Source organism: Lolium perenne, chromosome 4 (genome assembly GCF_019359855.2).
Source record: "Lolium perenne isolate Kyuss_39 chromosome 4, Kyuss_2.0, whole genome shotgun sequence".
Taxonomy (NCBI): domain Eukaryota; kingdom Viridiplantae; phylum Streptophyta; class Magnoliopsida; order Poales; family Poaceae; genus Lolium; species Lolium perenne.
In genome coordinates this window covers 258,617,887-258,636,148 of record NC_067247.2, presented here as the reverse complement: position 1 = coordinate 258,636,148, position 18,262 = coordinate 258,617,887, and the positions used below count along the sequence as shown (strand labels likewise).

The 18,262-nt window shown below is 41.0% G+C and overlaps 1 protein-coding gene across 1 annotated transcript; it reads left to right on the top strand.

Annotated features, from left to right (window-relative positions):
• Positions 1 to 11,476: 11,476 nt before the first annotated feature.
• On the top strand, positions 11,477 to 15,536 carry LOC127332144 (UV-B-induced protein At3g17800, chloroplastic). Its single transcript, XM_051358399.1, has 3 exons — positions 11,477 to 11,650; positions 13,626 to 13,900; positions 14,588 to 15,536. The coding sequence occupies exons 1-3, from the start codon at positions 11,540 to 11,542 to the stop codon at positions 15,369 to 15,371; spliced, it is 1,170 nt and encodes a 389-aa protein (XP_051214359.1). The 5' UTR covers positions 11,477 to 11,539; the 3' UTR covers positions 15,372 to 15,536.
• Positions 15,537 to 18,262: the final 2,726 nt, after the last annotated feature.

The following is an 18,262-nucleotide window of genomic DNA, read 5'->3' as shown; positions in this document are numbered from 1 at the left end:
CCTATTTCTCTCCACCTCAAGAAGCAAACACTTGTGTGAACTATGCATTGATTCCTACATACTTGCTTATTGCACTTATTATATTACTCTATGTTGACAATATCCATGAGATATACATGTTACAAGTTGAAAGCAACCGCTGAAACTTAATCTTCTTTTGTGTTGCTTCAATACCTTTACTTTGAATTATTGCTTTATGAGTTAACTCTTATGCAAGACTTATTGATGCTTGTCTTGAATTGCTATTCATGAAAAGTCTTTGCTATATGATTCACTTGTTTACTCATGTCATATACATTGTTTTGATCGCTGCATTCACTACATATGCTTTACAAATAGTATGATCAAGATTATGATGGCATGTCACTCCAGAAATTATCTGTGTTATCGTTTTACCTGCTCGGGACGAGCAGTACTAAGCTTGGGGATGCTGATACGTCTCCGACGTATCGATAATTTCTTATGTTCCATGCCACATTATTGATGTTATCTACATGTTTTATGCACACTTTATGTCATATTCATGCATTTTCTGGAACTAACCTATTAACAAGATGCCGAAGTGCCGCTTGTCATTTCATTGTTTTTGGTTTCAGAAATCCTAGTAAGGAAATATTCTCGGAATTGGACGAAATCAAAGCCCAGGGGCCTATTTTCTCACGAAGCTTCCAGAAGTCCGAAGGAGAGACGAAGAGGGGCCACGGAGGGGCCACACCCTAGGGCGGCGCGGCCCCCCCCCTTGGCCGCGCGGCCCTGTGGTGTGGGGCCCCCGTGCCGCCTCTTGACCTGCCCTTTCGCCTATAAAAAGTCTCCGTGACGAAAACCCCAGTACCGAGAACCACGATACGGAAAACCTTCCAGAGACGACGCCGCCGCCGATCCCATCTCGGGGGATCCAGGAGATCGCCTCCGGCACCCTGCCGGAGAGGGGAATCATCTCCCGGAGGACTCTACGCCGCCATGGTCGCCTCCGGTGTGATGTGTGAGTAGTCTACCCCTGGACTATGGGTCCATAGCAGTAGCTAGATGGTTGTCTTCTCCCCATTGTGCTATCATTGTCGGATCTTGTGAGCTGCCTAACATGATCAAGATCATCTATCTGTAATTCTATATGTTGCGTTTATTGGGATCCGATGAATAGAGAATACTTGTTATGTTGATTATCAAAGCTATGCTTATGTGTTGTTTATGATCTTGCATGCTCTCCGTTATTAGTAGATGCTCTGGCCAAGTTGATGCTAGTAACTCCAAGAGGGAGTATTTATGCTCGATAGTGGGTTCATGCCTCTGTGAATCTGGAGGAGTGACAAGAACCACTAAGGTTATGGATGTGCTGTTGGCACTAGGGATAAAACATTAGTGCTATGTTCAAGGATGTAGTCACTAGTTACATTACGCGCAATACTTAATGCAATTGTCTGTTGTTAGCAACTTAATACTGGAGGGGGTTCGGATGATAACCTGAAGGTGGACTTTTTAGGCATAGATGCAGTTGGATGACGGTCTATGTACTTTGTCGTAATGCCCAATTAAATCTCACTATACTCATCATGATATGTATGTGCATGGTCATGCTCTCTTTATTTGTCAATTGCCCAACTGTAATTTGTTCACCCAACATGCTGTTCGTCTTATGGGAGAGACACCTCTAGTGAACTGTGGACCCCGGTCCAATTCTCTTTACTGAAATACAATCTACTGCAATACTTGTTCTACTGTTTTCTGCAAACAATCATCTTCCACACACTACGGTTAATCCTTTGTTACAGCAAGCCGGTGAGATTGACAACCTCACTGTTTCGTTGGGGCAAAGTACTTTGGTTGTGTTGTGCAGGTTCCACGTTGGCGCCGGAATCTCTGGTGTTGCGCCGCACTACATCCCGTCGCCATCAACCTTCAACGTGCTTCTTGGCTCCTCCTGGTTCGATAAACCTTGGTTTCTTTCTGAGGGAAAACTTGCTGCTGTGCGCATCATACCTTCCTCTTGGGGTTGCCCAACGAACGTGTGAAATACACGCCATCAGGCAGCTCACAAGATCCAACAATGATAGCACAATTAGGAGAAGATGACCATCTAGCTACTGCTATGGACCCATAGTCCAGGGGTGAACTACTCACACATCACTCCGGAGGCGACCATGGCGGTGAAGATTCCTCCGGGAGATGATTCCCCTCTCCGGCAGGGTGCCGGAGGCGATCTCCTGAATCCCCCGAGATGGGATTGGCGGCGGCGGCGTCTCTGGAAGGTTTTCCGTATCGTGGCTCTCGGTACTGGAGTTATTCTCGACGAAGGCTTAAGTAGGCGAAAGGGTAGGTCAGGGGGCGCCACGAGGGGCCCACACCACAGGCCGGCGCGGCCAGGGCCTGGGCCGCGCCGCCCTGGTGTGTGGCCACCTCGTCGCTCCACTTCGTTTCCTCTCCGGACTTCTGGAAGCTTTATGGAAAAATAAGATCCTGGGCGTTGATTTCGTCCAATTCCGAGAATATTTCCTTACTATGATTTCTGAAACCAAAAACAACAGAAAACAGCAACTGGCTCTTCGGCATCTCGTTAATAGGTTAGTGCCGGAAAATGCATAAATATGACATAAAGTATGTATAAAACATGTGAGTATCATCATAAAAGTAGCATGGAACATAAGAAATTATCGATACGTTGGAGACGTATCAGCATCCCCAAGCTTAGTTCCTACTCGTCCCGAGTAGGTAAACGATAACAAAGATAATGTCTGAAGTGACATGCCATCATAATCTTGATCAATACTATTGTAAGCACATGTAATGAATGCTGCGATTCGAAGCAATGTAAATGCAATGAGTAAACAATTGAATCATATAGCAAAGACTTTTCATGAATAGTACTTTCAAGACAAGCATCAATAAGTCTTGCATAAGAGTTAACTCATAAAGCAATAAATTCATAGTAGAGGCATTGAAGCAACACAAAGGAAGTTTAAGTTTCAGCGGTTGCTTTCAACTTGTAACATGTATATCTCATGGATATTGTCAACATAAAGTAATATAATAAGTGCAGTATGCAAGTATGTAGGAATCAATGCACAGTTCACACAAGTGTTTGCTTCTTGAGATGGAGAGAAATAGGTGAACTGACTCAACATAAAAGTAAAAGAAAGGCCCTTCGACGAGGGAAGCATTGATTGCTATATTTGTGCTAGAGCTTTTATTTTGAAAACAAGAAACAATTTTGTCAACGGTAGTAATAAAGCATATGTATCATGTAAATTATATCCTACAAGTTGCAAGCCTCATGCATAGTATACTAATAGTGCCCGCACCTTGTCCTAATTAGCTCGGATTACCTGAATTATCACCGCAATACATATGTTTTAACCAAGTATCACAAAGGGGTACCTCTATGCCGCCTGTACAAAGGTCTAAGGAGAAAGCTCGCATTGGATTTCTCGCTTTTGATTATTCTCAACTTAGACATCCATACCGGGACAACATAGACAACAGATAATGGACTCCTCTTTAATGCTTAAGAATTCAACAACAATTAATATTCTCATAAGAGATTGAGGTTTGTTGTCCAAAACTGAAACTTCCACCATGGATCATGGCTTTAGTTAGCGGCCCAATGTTCTTCTCTAACAATATGCATGCTCAAACCATTCAACTCATGGTAAATCGCCCTTACTTCAGACAAGACGAATATGCATAGCAACTCACATGATATTCAACAAAGATTAGTTGATGGCGTCCCCAGGAACAGGGTTATCGCTCAACAAGCAACTTATAAGAAATAAAATGCATAAGTACATATTCAATACCACAATAGTTTTTAGGCTATTTGTCCCATGAGCTATATATTGCAAAGATAAAGGATGGAAATTTAAAGGTAGCACTCAAGCAATTTACTTTGGAATGGCGGAGAAATACCATGTAGTAGGTAGGTATGGTGGACACAAATGGCATAGTGTTTGGCTCAAGGATTTGGATGCATGAGAAGTATTCCCTCTCAATACAAGGCTTAGGCTAGCAAGGTTATTTGAAACAAACACAAGTATGAACCGGTACAGCAAAACTCACATAAAAGACATATTGCAAGCATTATAAGACTCTACACCGTTTTCCTTGTTGTTCGACCCTTACTAGAAAATATCTAGACTTTAGTGAGACCAATCATGCAAACCAAATTTTAGCAAGCTCTATGTATTTCTTCACTAATAGGTGCAAGGTATATGATGCAAGAGCTTAAACATAATCTATATGAGCACAACAATTGCCAGGTATCAAATTATTCAAGACATCATACCAATTACCACATGTAGCATTTCCCGTTTCCAACCATATAACAATTAACGAAGCAGTTTTAACCTTCGCCATGAACATTAAAAGCTAAGAACACATGTGTTCATATGAACCAGCGGAGCGTGTCTCTCTCCCACACAAGCATGAATTTATTCAAACAAAAACAAAAATAAAAACAAACAGACGCTCCAAGTAAAGTACATAAGATGTGATGGAATAAAAATATAGTTTCACTAGAGGAACCTGATAATTTTGTCGATGAAGAAGGGGATGCCTTGGGCATCCCCAAGCTTAGATGCTTGAGTCTTCTTGAAATATGCATGGATGAACCACCGGGGCATCCCCAAGCTTAGAGCTTTCACTCTTCTTGATCATATTGTATCATCCTCCTCTATTGACCCTTGAAAACTTCCTCCACACCAAACTCAAAACAAACTCATTAGAGGGTTAGTGCATAATCAAAAATTCGCATGTTCAGAGGTGACATAATCATTCTTAACACTTCTGGACATTGCACAAAGCTACTGGAGGTTAATGGAACAAAGAAATCCATTCAACACAGCAAAACCGGCAATGTGAAATAAAAGGCAGAATCTGTCAAAATAGAACAGTCCGTAAAGACGAATTTTCAAGAGGCACCAGACTTGATCAGATGAAAATGCTCAAATTGAATGAAAGTTGCGTACATATCTGAGGATCTGTCACGTAAATTGGCAAAATTTTCTGAGTTACCTACAGAGAATTCAACCCAGATTTGTGACAGCAAGAAATCTGTTTCTGCGCAGTAATCCAAATCTAGTATGAACCTTGCTATCAAAGACTTTACTTGGCACAACAATGCAACAAAATTAAGATAAGGAGAGGTTGCTACAGTAGTAACAACTTCCAAGACTCAAATATAAAACAAAAGTGCAGTAGTAAAATCATGGGTTGTCTCCCATAAGCGCTTTTCTTTAACGCCTTTCAGCTAGGCGCAGAAAGTGTGTATCAAGTATTATCAAGAGACGAAGCATCAACATCATAATTTGTTCTAATGATAGAATCAAAAGGTAACTTCATTCTCTTTCTAGGGAAGTGTTCCATACCTTTCTTGAGAGGAAATTGATATTTAATATTACCTTCCTTCATATCAATAATAGCACCAACAGTTCGAAGAAAAGGTCTTCCCAATATAATGGGACAAGATGCATTGCATTCAATATCCAAGACAACAAAATCAATGGGGACAAGGTTATTGTTAACCGTAATGCGAACATTATCAACTCTTCCCAAAGGTATCTTTGTAGAATTATCAGCAAGATTAACATCCAAATAACAATTTTTCAATGGTGGCAAGTCAAGCATATTATAGATCTTTGTAGGCATAACGGAAATACTTGCACCAAGATCACATAAAGCATTACAATTAAAGTCATTGACCTTCATATTAATGATGGGCTCTCAACCATCCTCTAACTTCGTAGGAATAGAAGCTTCACGATTTAATTTCTCTTCTCTAGCTTTTATGAGAGCATTTGTAATATGTTTCGTAAAGGCCAAATTTATAGCACTAGCATTAGGACTTTTAGCAAGTTTTTGTAAGAACTTTATAACATCAGAGATGTGACAATCATCAAAATCTAAACCATTATGATCTAAAGCAATGGGATCATTATCCCCAATGTTGGAAAAAATTTCAGCAGTTTTATCACAGGCAGTTTCAGCAGTTTTAGTAGTTTCAGGCAGTTTTTCACGCTTTGCATTAGAAGTGGAAACATTACCAACACCAATTATTTTACCATTGATAGTAGGAGGTGCAGCAACATGTGGAGCATTAGCATTACTAGTGGTGGTAATAGTCCAAACTTTAGCTATATTATCTTCTTTAGCATTTTCTTCTTTTTCCCACCTAGCACGCAATTCGGCCATCAATCTTATGTTCTCATTAATTCTAACTTGGATGGTGTTTTCTGTAGCAAATGGCTTAATATATTTATTTTCATTAGGCATAACTTTCGATTTCAAAGATCAACATCAGCAGCAAGACTATCGACTTTAGAAGCAAGTATATCAATTTTTCCAAGCTTTTCTTCAACAGATTTGTTAAAAGCAGTTTGTCTACTAATAAATTCTTTAAGCATGGCTTCAAGTCCAGGGGGTGTATTCCTATTATTGTTGTAAGAATTCCCATAAGAATTACCATAACCGTTACCATTATTATAAGGATATGGCCAATAGTTGTTACTATAATTGTTCCGATAAACATTGTTGTTGAAATTATTATTTTTAATGAAGTTTACATCAACATGTTCTTCTTGAGCAACCAATGAAGCTAACGGAACATTATTAGGATCAACATTAGTCCTACGATTCACAAGTATAGACATAATAGCATCAATCTTATCACTCAAGGAAGAGGTTTCTTCGATAGAATTTACCTTCTTACCTTGTGGAGCTCTTTCCGTGTGCCATTCAGAGTAATTAATCATCATATTATAAAGAAGCTTTGTTGCGTCACCTAGAGTGATGGACATAAAGGTACCTCCAGCAGCTGAATCCAATAAGTTCCGCGAAGAAAAATTCAATCCTGCATAAAAGGTTTGGATGATCATCCAAGTAGTCAGTCCATGGGTTGGGCAATTTTTAACCAAAGATTTCATTCTTTCCCAAGCTTGGGCAACATGCTCATTATCCAATTGTTTAAAATTCATTATGCTACTTCTCAAAGATATAATTTTAGCAGGAGGATACTATCTACCAATAATAGCATCCTTGCATTTAGTCCATGAATCAATACTATTCTTAGGCAGAGATAGCAACCAATCTTTAGCTCTTCCTCTTAGTGAGAAAGGAAATAATTTTAACTTTATAATGTCACCATCTACATCCTTATACTTTTGCATTTCACATAATTCAACAAAATTATTAAGATGGGCAGCAGCATCATCAGAACTAAAACCAGAAAATTACTCTCTCATAACAAGATTTAGTAAAGCAGGTTTAATTTCAAAGAATTCTGCCGTAGTAGCAGGTGGAGCAATAGGTGTGCATAAGAAATCATTATTATTTGTGGTTGTAAATAAAGCAAACTAGATAAAGTAAATGCAAGTAACTAATTTTTTGTGTGTTTTTAATATAGCAAACAAGATAGCAAATAAAGTAAAACTAGCAACTAATTTTTTTGTGTTTTGTATTAGTGCAGCAAACAAAGTACTAAATAAAATAAAGCAAGACAAAAACAAAGTAAAGAGATTGGAGGTGGAGACTCCCCTTGCAGCGTGTCTTGATCTCCCCGGCAACGGCGCCAGAAAAAGAGCTTGATACGCGTACAACACGCGTCCGTTGGGAACCCCAAGAGGAAGGTGTGATGCGTACAGCGGCAAGTTTTTCCTCAGTAAGAAACCAAGGTTTATCGAACCAGTAGGAGCCAAGAAGCACGTTGAAGGTTGATGGCGGCGGAGTATAGTGCGGCGCAACACCAGGGATTCCGGTGCCAACGTGGAACCTGCACAACACAACCAAATTACTTTGCCCCAACGTGACAGTGAGGTTGTCAATCTCACCGGCTTGCTATAACAAAGGATTAGATATATAGTGTGGATGATGATGTTTGCAGAAAACAGTAGAACGAGTATTGCAGTAGATTGTATTCGATGTAAAAGAATGGACCGGGGTCCACAGTTCACTAGTGGTGTCTCTCCGATAAGAATAAGCATGTTGGGTGAACAAATTACAGTTGGGCAATTGACAAATAAAGAGGGCATGACCATGCACATACATGTTATGATGAGTATTGTGAGATTTAATTGGGCAATACGACAAAGTACATAGACCGCTATCCAGCATGCATCTATGCCTAAAAAGTCCACCTTCAGGTTATCATCCGACCCCCCTCCAGTATTAAGTTGCAAACAACAGACAATTGCATTAAGTATGGTGCGTAATGTAATCAATAAATATATCCTTAGACATAGCATTGATGTTTTATCCCTAGTGGAAACAGCACATCCACAACCTTAGAGGTTGCTGTCACTCCCCCAGATTTAATGGAGGCATGAACCCACTATCGAGCATAAATACTCTCTCTTGGAGTTACAAGCAAAAACTTGGCCAGAGCCTCTACTAGCAACGGAGAGCATGCAAGATCATAAACAACACATAGATGATAGATTGATAATCAACATAACATAGCATTCATTATTCATCGGATCCCAACAAACGCAACATGTAGTATTACAGATAGATGATCTTGATCATGTTAGGCAGCTCACAAGATCCAACAATGATAGCACAATTAGGAGAAGACGACCATCTAGCTACTGCTATGGACCCATAGTCCAGGGGTGAACTACTCACACATCACTCCGGAGGCGACCATGGCGGTGAAGATTCCTCCGGGAGATGATTCCCCTCTCCGGCAGGGTGCCGGAGGCGATCTCCTGAATCCCCCGAGATGGGATTGGCGGCGGCGGTGTCTCTGGAAGGTTTTACGTATCGTGGCTCTCGGTACTGGAGTTATTCTCGACGAAGGCTTAAGTAGGCGGAAGGGTAGGTCAGGGGGCGCCACGAGGGGCCCACACCACAGGCCGGCGCGGCCAGGGCCAGGGCCGCGCCGCCCTGGTGTGTGGCCGCCTCGTTGCTCCACTTCGTTTCCTCTCCGGACTTCTGGAAGCTTCGTGGAAAAATAAGATCCTGGGCGTTGATTTCGTCCAATTCCGAGAATATTTCCTTACTAGGATTTCTGAAACCAAAAACAGCAGAAAACAACAACTGGCTCTTCGGCATCTCGTTAATAGGTTAGTGGCAGAAAATGCATAAATATGACATAAAGTATGTATAAAACATGTGAGTATCATCATAAAAGTAGCATAGAACATAAGAAATTATCGATACGTTGGAGACGTATCACACGTTTTTGTATAACACCGGAAGTTCCGGCTGGATCCCTTCGCATATGTGCAGCTGATGAACTGAGTGTGGGCGGAACTAGGGCGGACCGGAAGTTCGGGCCAAGTTCTGGCCTACATCCAGAAAAGCGCGAAAACCATACTGGAACCATCTGCGAGTAAAACGATGTTTCCCGAACTTGCCCGGAAGTTGGGCGAAAGTTCCACTGACCGGAACTTCCGGCCAACAGTACCGGAACTTCCAGCCAGCAAACGTCGAGCTTCAACGTGAGGGGCGCCGAGGATCTGATGAGAGGAGCATTTGCGCGGAACTTCTGCCAGAAGAGGACGGAACTTCCGCCAGGAGCAAAAGACAAACCGGTAAAACCTCCAACCTCGAAAATGCAATAAGTTGAGTTAGGAAACTCGGATTTGAGTGAAACCAATTTTGTTGAAAATATGGAAATCAGTGGGGGGTGATTTTCTATTATTTTTAGAGGTGCAATACCTCAACATGAGAAACCGAGAAAATCACCAAACTCGAAAACGTAACAAGTGATCTATGCAAAATCCGTTTTCGATGAACTAGAGCTTGTCATGAGAATGAGCACAAACTCTAAAACATCACATAGATAAGATCCAAATAACAACCAAGAAAGATGATGCAAGGATGCAAAGGTTTGAGCTCTCTCCGAACGATACGATCGAGTTACTCACTCGAGAGCCCTCTTGATAGTACGGCAACTAAACTATAAACCGGTCTCCAACTACACTATGAGACCGGTGAGAAAGAAACCCTATCAAGAGAAAACCTTATACTTGCGCATTCCACTTGAGCTCGATGATGACGATCTTGACCTCAACAAGATGGAACGCCTTTCTTGATTGAGCTTGCTTGACGAAGTCTTGTGGATTGCTCCCCCATAATCCACCATGGGAGAGCTTCTTCTTCGGCGCATCTTCACATATCTATGATAACCATATATGGATTGCTCCCCCATAATCCACCATGGAAGACCTTCTTCTTCGCGCATCTTCACATAACCATGATCACCATATGGATGGCAAGAGTCAAGCAAAGGATATCTTCAAGATGGCTCATCTTGAACTTGCACTTCATTATGTTGATGTCTTGAAGTAACTTGATGGCTCACTTTATCTTCATCTTCAAGACATACTTGACACTTGATATCCTTCATCAATTTCTTCTTATTGCAACCTTGAAGCCAACAAATGGTTCAAGCATTTCTTCATGGCAAGCTTCAAGCTTATGATCTCTTCGAGTTGGCTCATCTTGAACTTGCACTTCATTATGTTGATGTCTTAAAGTAATTTGATGGCTCACTTTATCTTCATCTTCAAGACATACTTGACACTTGATATCCTTCATCAATTTCTTCTTATTGCAACCTTGAAGCCAACAAATGGTTCAAGCATTGCCTATAGACAACACCTACAAATATAACTCAATGCAAACATTAGTCCATATGAATTGTCATTAATTACCAAAACTACACATGGGAGCTCCTTGCACTTTCAGTAACGTACAAGCATTTAAAGTAGTATACCTTTAATGATTACCAGTAGATTAGCGATTTTCTAAAATCACGGATGAGAGTGAGTGTGCTATTTGTTGAGGTGGGATCTGAGGATGACGGATGGGTTAGGGAGACAGATTACTGAGGTGGTACTAATAGTGGACAAATAGTTGATTCCCATGAAGACGAGAACAAATTGCGACCATTTTAACCAAATACTGAGGTCTTCTTGGACAGAGATTTTTGGCTCTTGGGCATCAGTGCTCCTTCTGTTTTTTTAAATCAAACTTATGTGTTTAAAAATATATAAAACAAATCATGGTTTAGCCAATGAATTATCCCATAAATGTGCCAAATTTCAATTTCAAATACAAAATATTTTAGGATACACAAAAATGACAAACATGTGGATCTAGATAAGCATATTTCAAATCTTCAAATTTCAACAGATTTTATCTTTTTTGTAGACTAAAATATAAAGACTTTCATATTAAAAAATGTACACACTTGTAGGTTACGCCATTTACTATCTCCATATTCATGTTTAGATATTTTTAAAACAAATATATATGATTTTTCATTTTTTTTAAACAGCAGGTGCACTGGTGCCCAAGAGGCAAAGACACTTTTTTGGGTATTCTTGGGTTATTATTATTTTTTGGATAAAGCGAAGGATAAATTGGACGGAGATCTGGGGATGCCTTGGGAATTTGCCTTGACGTGAGGAGCATTGGGAGCCACTCGCAGCTTGACGCGTGCCGCCAGCCGGCAGCCCCACTACGCTCCGCTGACTGCACCCGGCGTTATCCTCATCTGCAGCTTCACCACCACCTGCTCGCGCCTCCTCCTAGCCCCATCCCCAGTATGGCCGCCCTCCGCCCTGGCCCCCGTGCCGCCATCGGCGACATCCGATCGGTCGCCGTCTGCCGCGGCTCCTGCCGGCCCTCGTACCTCCCTTCCCGGAGCTGGCAGCAGGTTATTCAACCTCCTAATCGTTTTTATCCTCCTGATTTTGGTGGGGTTTCGATGAGTTTGATTTAATCAGGAGGAGCTGATGCTTTCTCCTGCGTTATAGGATGGTAGTTGCGCTTTTCGTCAGTTGTTTGGGAGGGTATTTGTTTTTTTAGATTTCAATTTAGCAAGGCGGACGGAGGGATGATCGGAATTGAGGTGCTTAAGCTATCTCGCAGTTGATGTTTTTTCCCGTGTTTCAGAAGGATTTTGGTTATTAAACCTTGTTAGACTAGGAAATTCTCTGGGTTCTTGGCGACGGGTTCAGATGACAAGACGCCAGTACAGCGTAAAGATATATTTTTTTTACTGCTGAAGCAGGTCATTTCAAATAGAATAGGAACTCTCCATGATTTGCAACAGATTTTGTGCGGATATGCATATTTCCTTGGCTTATGCATGCAATATACACATTCCAGTATTCACTAGATGTATGAAAATAAATTCAAAATTACTGGCTTATGTTAACTGTTCAACTTGACATAGTCGAACAAACAAGAGTATAAGTATTAAGACAACAACGAGTGTTGGTGGTAGCTGGTAAAAGAGTTTACCTTATTGATTCTGTTTTATGTTGCTTTGAACTAGTGACACCTCATATTCAGCAATGTCTACATTACTGCTAAAAGTATTTTATGATACTAAAAGTAAATATAAGTTTAGATGTAAACTATCGCACATGTCGTTCCTGTGTTTTGGGTATTCGGCTTCTTTGCGAAACTACAGATGTAAGAATCAGTATCACAGGGCAGTATATTTAGTGATCGGCCATGTAACAAAACTATATATTTAGGATTTTATGAGAATGTCGTGTAAGCCTGGCATTAGTGGCAGTGCATCATAAACCTATAGTTTCGTTATCAAATTGTTCCCTAAATATGTTACTGTGTGAAACTGGTCTTGGTCTGCAGTTGTGATACAGGTTCTCACCAAAGTTTTAAATAGCGCGCTATCTCTTCGCTAGCATCGCTATAGTGGATTCACAACACTCCCGCTAAAGATAAGCACTTTTAGCGCTAAATAGAATCTCTCGCTGATAGTGATAGCTCACTAAATCGCGCTAAAATGCTAAATGGGGCAGAAAATAGCACTATTTATCAGCTAAGCCCAAATATTTTAACATTTAAATTTAAAAGCTAGACCTATTTATGTAATATGCATTCGTGCACTACTTTTATTATTGCAACCATCATGATTTTTTAGTACAAGTTTGTATTATTGAATTTCATGTCATATTTATTGATCATGGATGTTTGAAGCCTACTTTTTCTAGGAGTTTTCTTGTTTTGTAGAAAAACGCTAAATGACTTAGCTCCGCTATAGTTTCACTATAGCTTCCTTAGCACCTAGAAATTATCGCTGCTAAGAAGCATAGCCCGCTATTTTAAACTTTGGTTATCACTGAGTCTGCAATTCTGTAAAATTGGTCTTATCTCTAGTTTTGTGATAGTGAAATCCTAAACATATAGTTGTAATGAATGTACTCAAATTGTTAAGTTCTCCACTCTTCGGCTCACAGCCGTTCATGAATTAATAAGGCTTGCTTGGTTTGGTGCCACATGTTTGTGAAGCCAGAAAATGCTTAATCTAGTTAAAGAATGTGGTGATTTGTTTGTTGCAAATTGCTAGACCAGAAATTTGGAAAGCATCTTAGTTTAGTGATTGGTTCTATAGCAACAAAAGAGACAATGTTTTGCATTGCCAAAATTTGGTAAGAAAACTTGCCAGCATCCTATGTGCCATTGTCCCAATCCAGTTGGAGGCCAAATTTCCTTGGTTTGCCAGCATTTTTGGCAAGACAATTTGGGTCTTAAACCAATTATGCCCTTAGTTCTTACTGACTTTGTTGATTCATCTCTTCTACAGTGGTTTCGAACTTTTCATTAAATTATAAATGTGCAGGACTAGTAATCGCAGCCTTATCAACTTTGAAATGCAGGGATATGTGTCGAATCGTAAATCCAAATGCATCTCCAAAAAGCTGCTTACTACAATTACTGGTGCAAAACCTGATGAATCTGAATTTGATAGCGTTGATGCACCACTTGAGCCCCAAACATGGGAAGGGAGCTTCTTGTGTGGCTTGTTGAAGAGCCAGCCTCACATTTTTGTAGTTGCTGCAGCAAAGCAACTTCAACAAATGTCTATTGAAAGGAAAGACACTCTGACCCGCTGGGAACATAGTATCGGCTCTTCGGAGGACTGTCTTCACAGGTTAGTAATATCTGCATGTCCTTTCGGACATATATTTGGTTGTAGGCTCTCAGCCTCTGAAGAGTTCAACATGCTGCTTTCGTATTTTTCCCAATATTGCTCCGTGTATATTTCCAAGATTTAGTAAAATAGAGCGTGATGCTGTCTTCCAGAAGAATGACAAACACCACTAGTTCGACATGACCTAGTTTATTGTACTAATGAAGACATGAAGTACTGCCAAATTAGATAAACCATCTTTAGTCGTAACCTACTTGCTTTGTGGCCTTTGTTATAGTAGGGAACACTCAGAGAATACAGGTTGATATAATGCAATCATATAACATGCTACTGTACTTTGCAAGTGAGGCTGAAATCTGGAACATGAAAGGGTATCACTAGAGGTTATACGGTGGGAAAAGAAACCTGTATAAGCTAATGGTATTGCCTAGTATTCTTAGTGCAGACTAGGTATGGGTCATTGTTCTATGTTAAACTAGTGTATCTAACTGAACGACAGTGAGGTCCTATCTTCATTGAGGAATTCTGTCCACATGTATTCATGAGCTAAATAGTTCAGTTTTAAGACCAAGTCCATTCCTGACATGGCAAACATTGCCAAACCTGCAGCCTTTTTGTTCTTTTGACTTTTGGTGTTATAATTGTATCTGGATAACTGATTATATTGTTGGGAACCATAACAAATAGGAGGATCGCCAAAATGAAGGAGCATGAGTGCAGGACTGCTATTGAGGATGTCATGTACGTGTTGATTGTTCATAAATATTTCAAGATTGAAGTTCCAATGGTTCCGAATCTATCAAAACTCATCAGTAATAGAAGATTACGTATATGGCCACCAAGGGAGGCAGATCTTGAATCCATTCATGGACCTGAGGAGTTAGGTCTAATTAGGGAGCACTTGACCAACATTATCAGATGGGTGCACAGGAATGGTCCCAAGATTAATCTCTCAACACTTCGGGTCAAAAGACTGCAATTAGGTCGGATCTATTCTGCTTCAGTAATGTATGGATACTTCCTCAAATCTGTCACTGTAAGGCATCGTTTGGAGCTCACTCTTGCTCGGCCACAAGAATTTTTACAACCAATTCAGTTTCTCAACGCACAACTTGCAACCACCCAGAAACAAGAAGAGAAAGAGGCCGTTTGCAGTTCTGCACAATTATTGTCTTCTTCAAAACCAAGTTCTGTTGTTGATCTTCACGACCTGAAAAGTTACATAATGGGCTTTGACCCAAAGACCTTGGAGTTATGTGCGAAGCTGCGCTCAAGCGAAGCTTCTAATCTTATCGAGAAGCACAGCCAGGCACTTTTCGGAGAAAATGTAGGTTCCACGGAGAATGATGAGGCGGTAATACTTGATCCGGCGTCCCTGAAAAGATTGCTGCTTGAAGCCATTGCATTTGGTTCCTTCCTTTGGGATGTTGAAGATTATGTTGATGAGATATTCAAGTTTCAGGATAGTTGAAAATGTGATTTCCAGAAGATTCCTGAAGTCTTGTATATAAAGCAAGCTGAAAGAAGAGTTTGCAGAAACTTACTGTGTATACTTTAGGAAATTAGCCTTATTTTGTGCATGTATATCTTTACCCCCAGATTGCTTCCGTTCTTAGTGAGCCTGGGTTCTTACACATCTGCCCTTGTTCACACAAAGTTTTAGAACCTGCAACGAGCGAGCTAGGTATAATCCATAGTTTTGTTGTTGCATTTTTTTTTCTCTCTATGAGGTCTTGTGAATCCAGATATATTTTATGATAGAAACATACTTGTAAAGATTCAAATTTCCAGTAGATGTACATTGTAGGAATAGGATGAATTTGTACATGCAAATTTGAGGCCAAATGACTAACAAAAGACAAATGGTGCAATATGTGCCAAAGGACATCATGTTCTTTCTGTATGGCGAGATAACGAACTTATTTTGTCATGCAACTTTTAATGATTCTTGACAAGTATGTGCATCACACCTGCAAAGCATAAGCCTTAGAGCATCTCCATCCACGTTCCTCAAAGCGTCACCTAAAGGGATTTGATCGAGTCGAATGTTTAACCGTCTTCAGTACCTAAAGGAATTTGGTTGAGTCGGACGTTTAACCGTCTTAAGTTGCTTCCCGCCTTTTTTCATTTGACTCGGCTGCCTAATACGGTGTCCGGCGCCCTGAGCCCCCAATCCCCGCTACAAATGGGATGCTTCGGTGGCGCCAAATAGAACGAAAAGCCGTGTCATGAGTGGTGGGCTAGCCTCGTCAGCGACGTAGAGGCATGCACGCGGGGTTTAACCCGTCGCCTACCTCTGATCAAGCGGGGTAATGGCCACACAACTTCCCAGTGAGTCATGTAGCTTTCCCCAGGCCGCGCAGCAAAGACTCGCATTGCACACAGACGCGTGGCCATCCGCGCTGGAGTTAATTACGACCAACCTCCCCCGGCTTGTTCTTCTACTGCCGCTGTATAAAAGGAGAACACGCCTTCTCGGCGACTCCACACCATTCACGCCGCTCCTCTCTACACCTCATATTGATACACGAGCCGATGCAGCGGGCTAGCCGTGGTAGCGCCGCACTCGTCGTCCCAAAGCTGGAGGTGAAGGAGGAAGAGGATGGGCTAGCAGGTAGCAGCGCTCCTTCGCCACCAGCGTCGTGTCGCAAGGAGCGACGACCCCGACGGCATGTAGAGATTCAACGCGGCGTACATGTCGCCGTTGAACGACCACAACACATGGGAGATCAACATTGAGGATGTGATCATCGTGTCCATCCGCGATAGCGGCTTGCCGCTCGTCAATCTCATGCGCGACGATGATGAAGGTGGTCCCAGCGGCGCGGTGAAGGACGAGCCTACCGACCCTCGTGGCAAGCCGTTACGCTGATGAGGACTACTACTTCTTCCAGTACTAGGATCGCTCCGGCCGCCACAGGCACCAGTAATTTATTTTAGTTTAAATTTAGTTGAATTGTATTTAAATCCTTGTAATATTTTTTAATGGATTCAAGTACTTTTTGTTCAAATTTAAATTTCTTAGATTTTAGTTTAGGGGACACGGCTGGAACCCCAAAAACGACATCACGCGATGTTCCCTGCACCTCAAACCATCGTTTTATTCGGACGCATCTGGAGATACTCTTAAGACTGAGTAACAAAGTATGACGCCTTCCATCATTATTTCAGGGAGCATAGGGGAAGATAATTTGAAAGTCTACATTACTGAGTATTATAAAAAATTATTCGGGGCACCGACATCAAATAATATCTCTTTGGTAGAGGAAGAGATACAGGACATTCCCTAGATATCGACTGTTGAGAATGCGATCTTGACAGCTTCTTTTTCTGAGGAAGAAGTTCAAGAGGCACTCTTTCAAATGGAAAGTAATAAAGCGCCGGGGCCTGATGGTTTTCCGGCAGAGTTTTACCAGAATTTTTGGGAAGTAATTAAAGAAGACTTGATGGCGCTGTTTAATCAATTCAGTATTGGGGATTTGCCTCTCTACAAATTGAATTTCGGAGTCATTACTTTATTACCGAAGAAAGAAGATGCGGTGCAAATTCAACAATATCGACCTATTTGTCTTCTGAATGTGTGTTTTAAAATCTTTACCAAGGCTGGTACAAATCGTATTACCGGTATTGCCCCACGAGTCATAAGACCAACACAATCCGCTTTCATGCCGGGAAGGAATATTCTAGAAGGGGTGGTCATTCTTCATGAAACTATTCATGAGTTACATACTAAAAAATTGGATGGGGTTTTATTTAAGATTGACTTTGAAAAGGCATATGATAAAGTGAAATGGTCATTTTTACAACAGACCTTGAGGATGAAGGGGTTTGCCCCTGAATGGTGTAGGATGATCAGTCAATATGTACAAGGGGGTAGTGTCGGAGTAAAGGTAAATGATGATATTGGTCATTATTTCCAAACAAAAAAAAGGTTTGCGGCAAGGGGATCCTTTGTCGCCTATTCTTTTTAACATTGTGGTGGACATGCTTGCTATTCTTATTGAGAGAGCAAAAAATGATAATCAGGTAGGGGGACTTATTCCTCACCTTGTTGAAGGGGGGATCTCTATCCTACAATATGCTTGAAAGTGCATGGAGCCCCCATGTGTGGTTTTGGTAATTAATGACAATCCCTATGGACTAATGTTTGCATTGAGTTATATTTGTAGGAGTTGTCCATAGGCAATTCTTGAACCATATGTTGGCTTCAAGGTTGCAATAAGAAGAAATTGATGAAGGATATCAAGTGTCAAGTATGTCTTGAAGATGAAGATGAAGTGAGCCCTCAAGTTACTTCAAGACATCAACATGATGAAGAATGAAGAAATGATGTGCAAGTTCAAGATGAGCCATCTCGAAGAG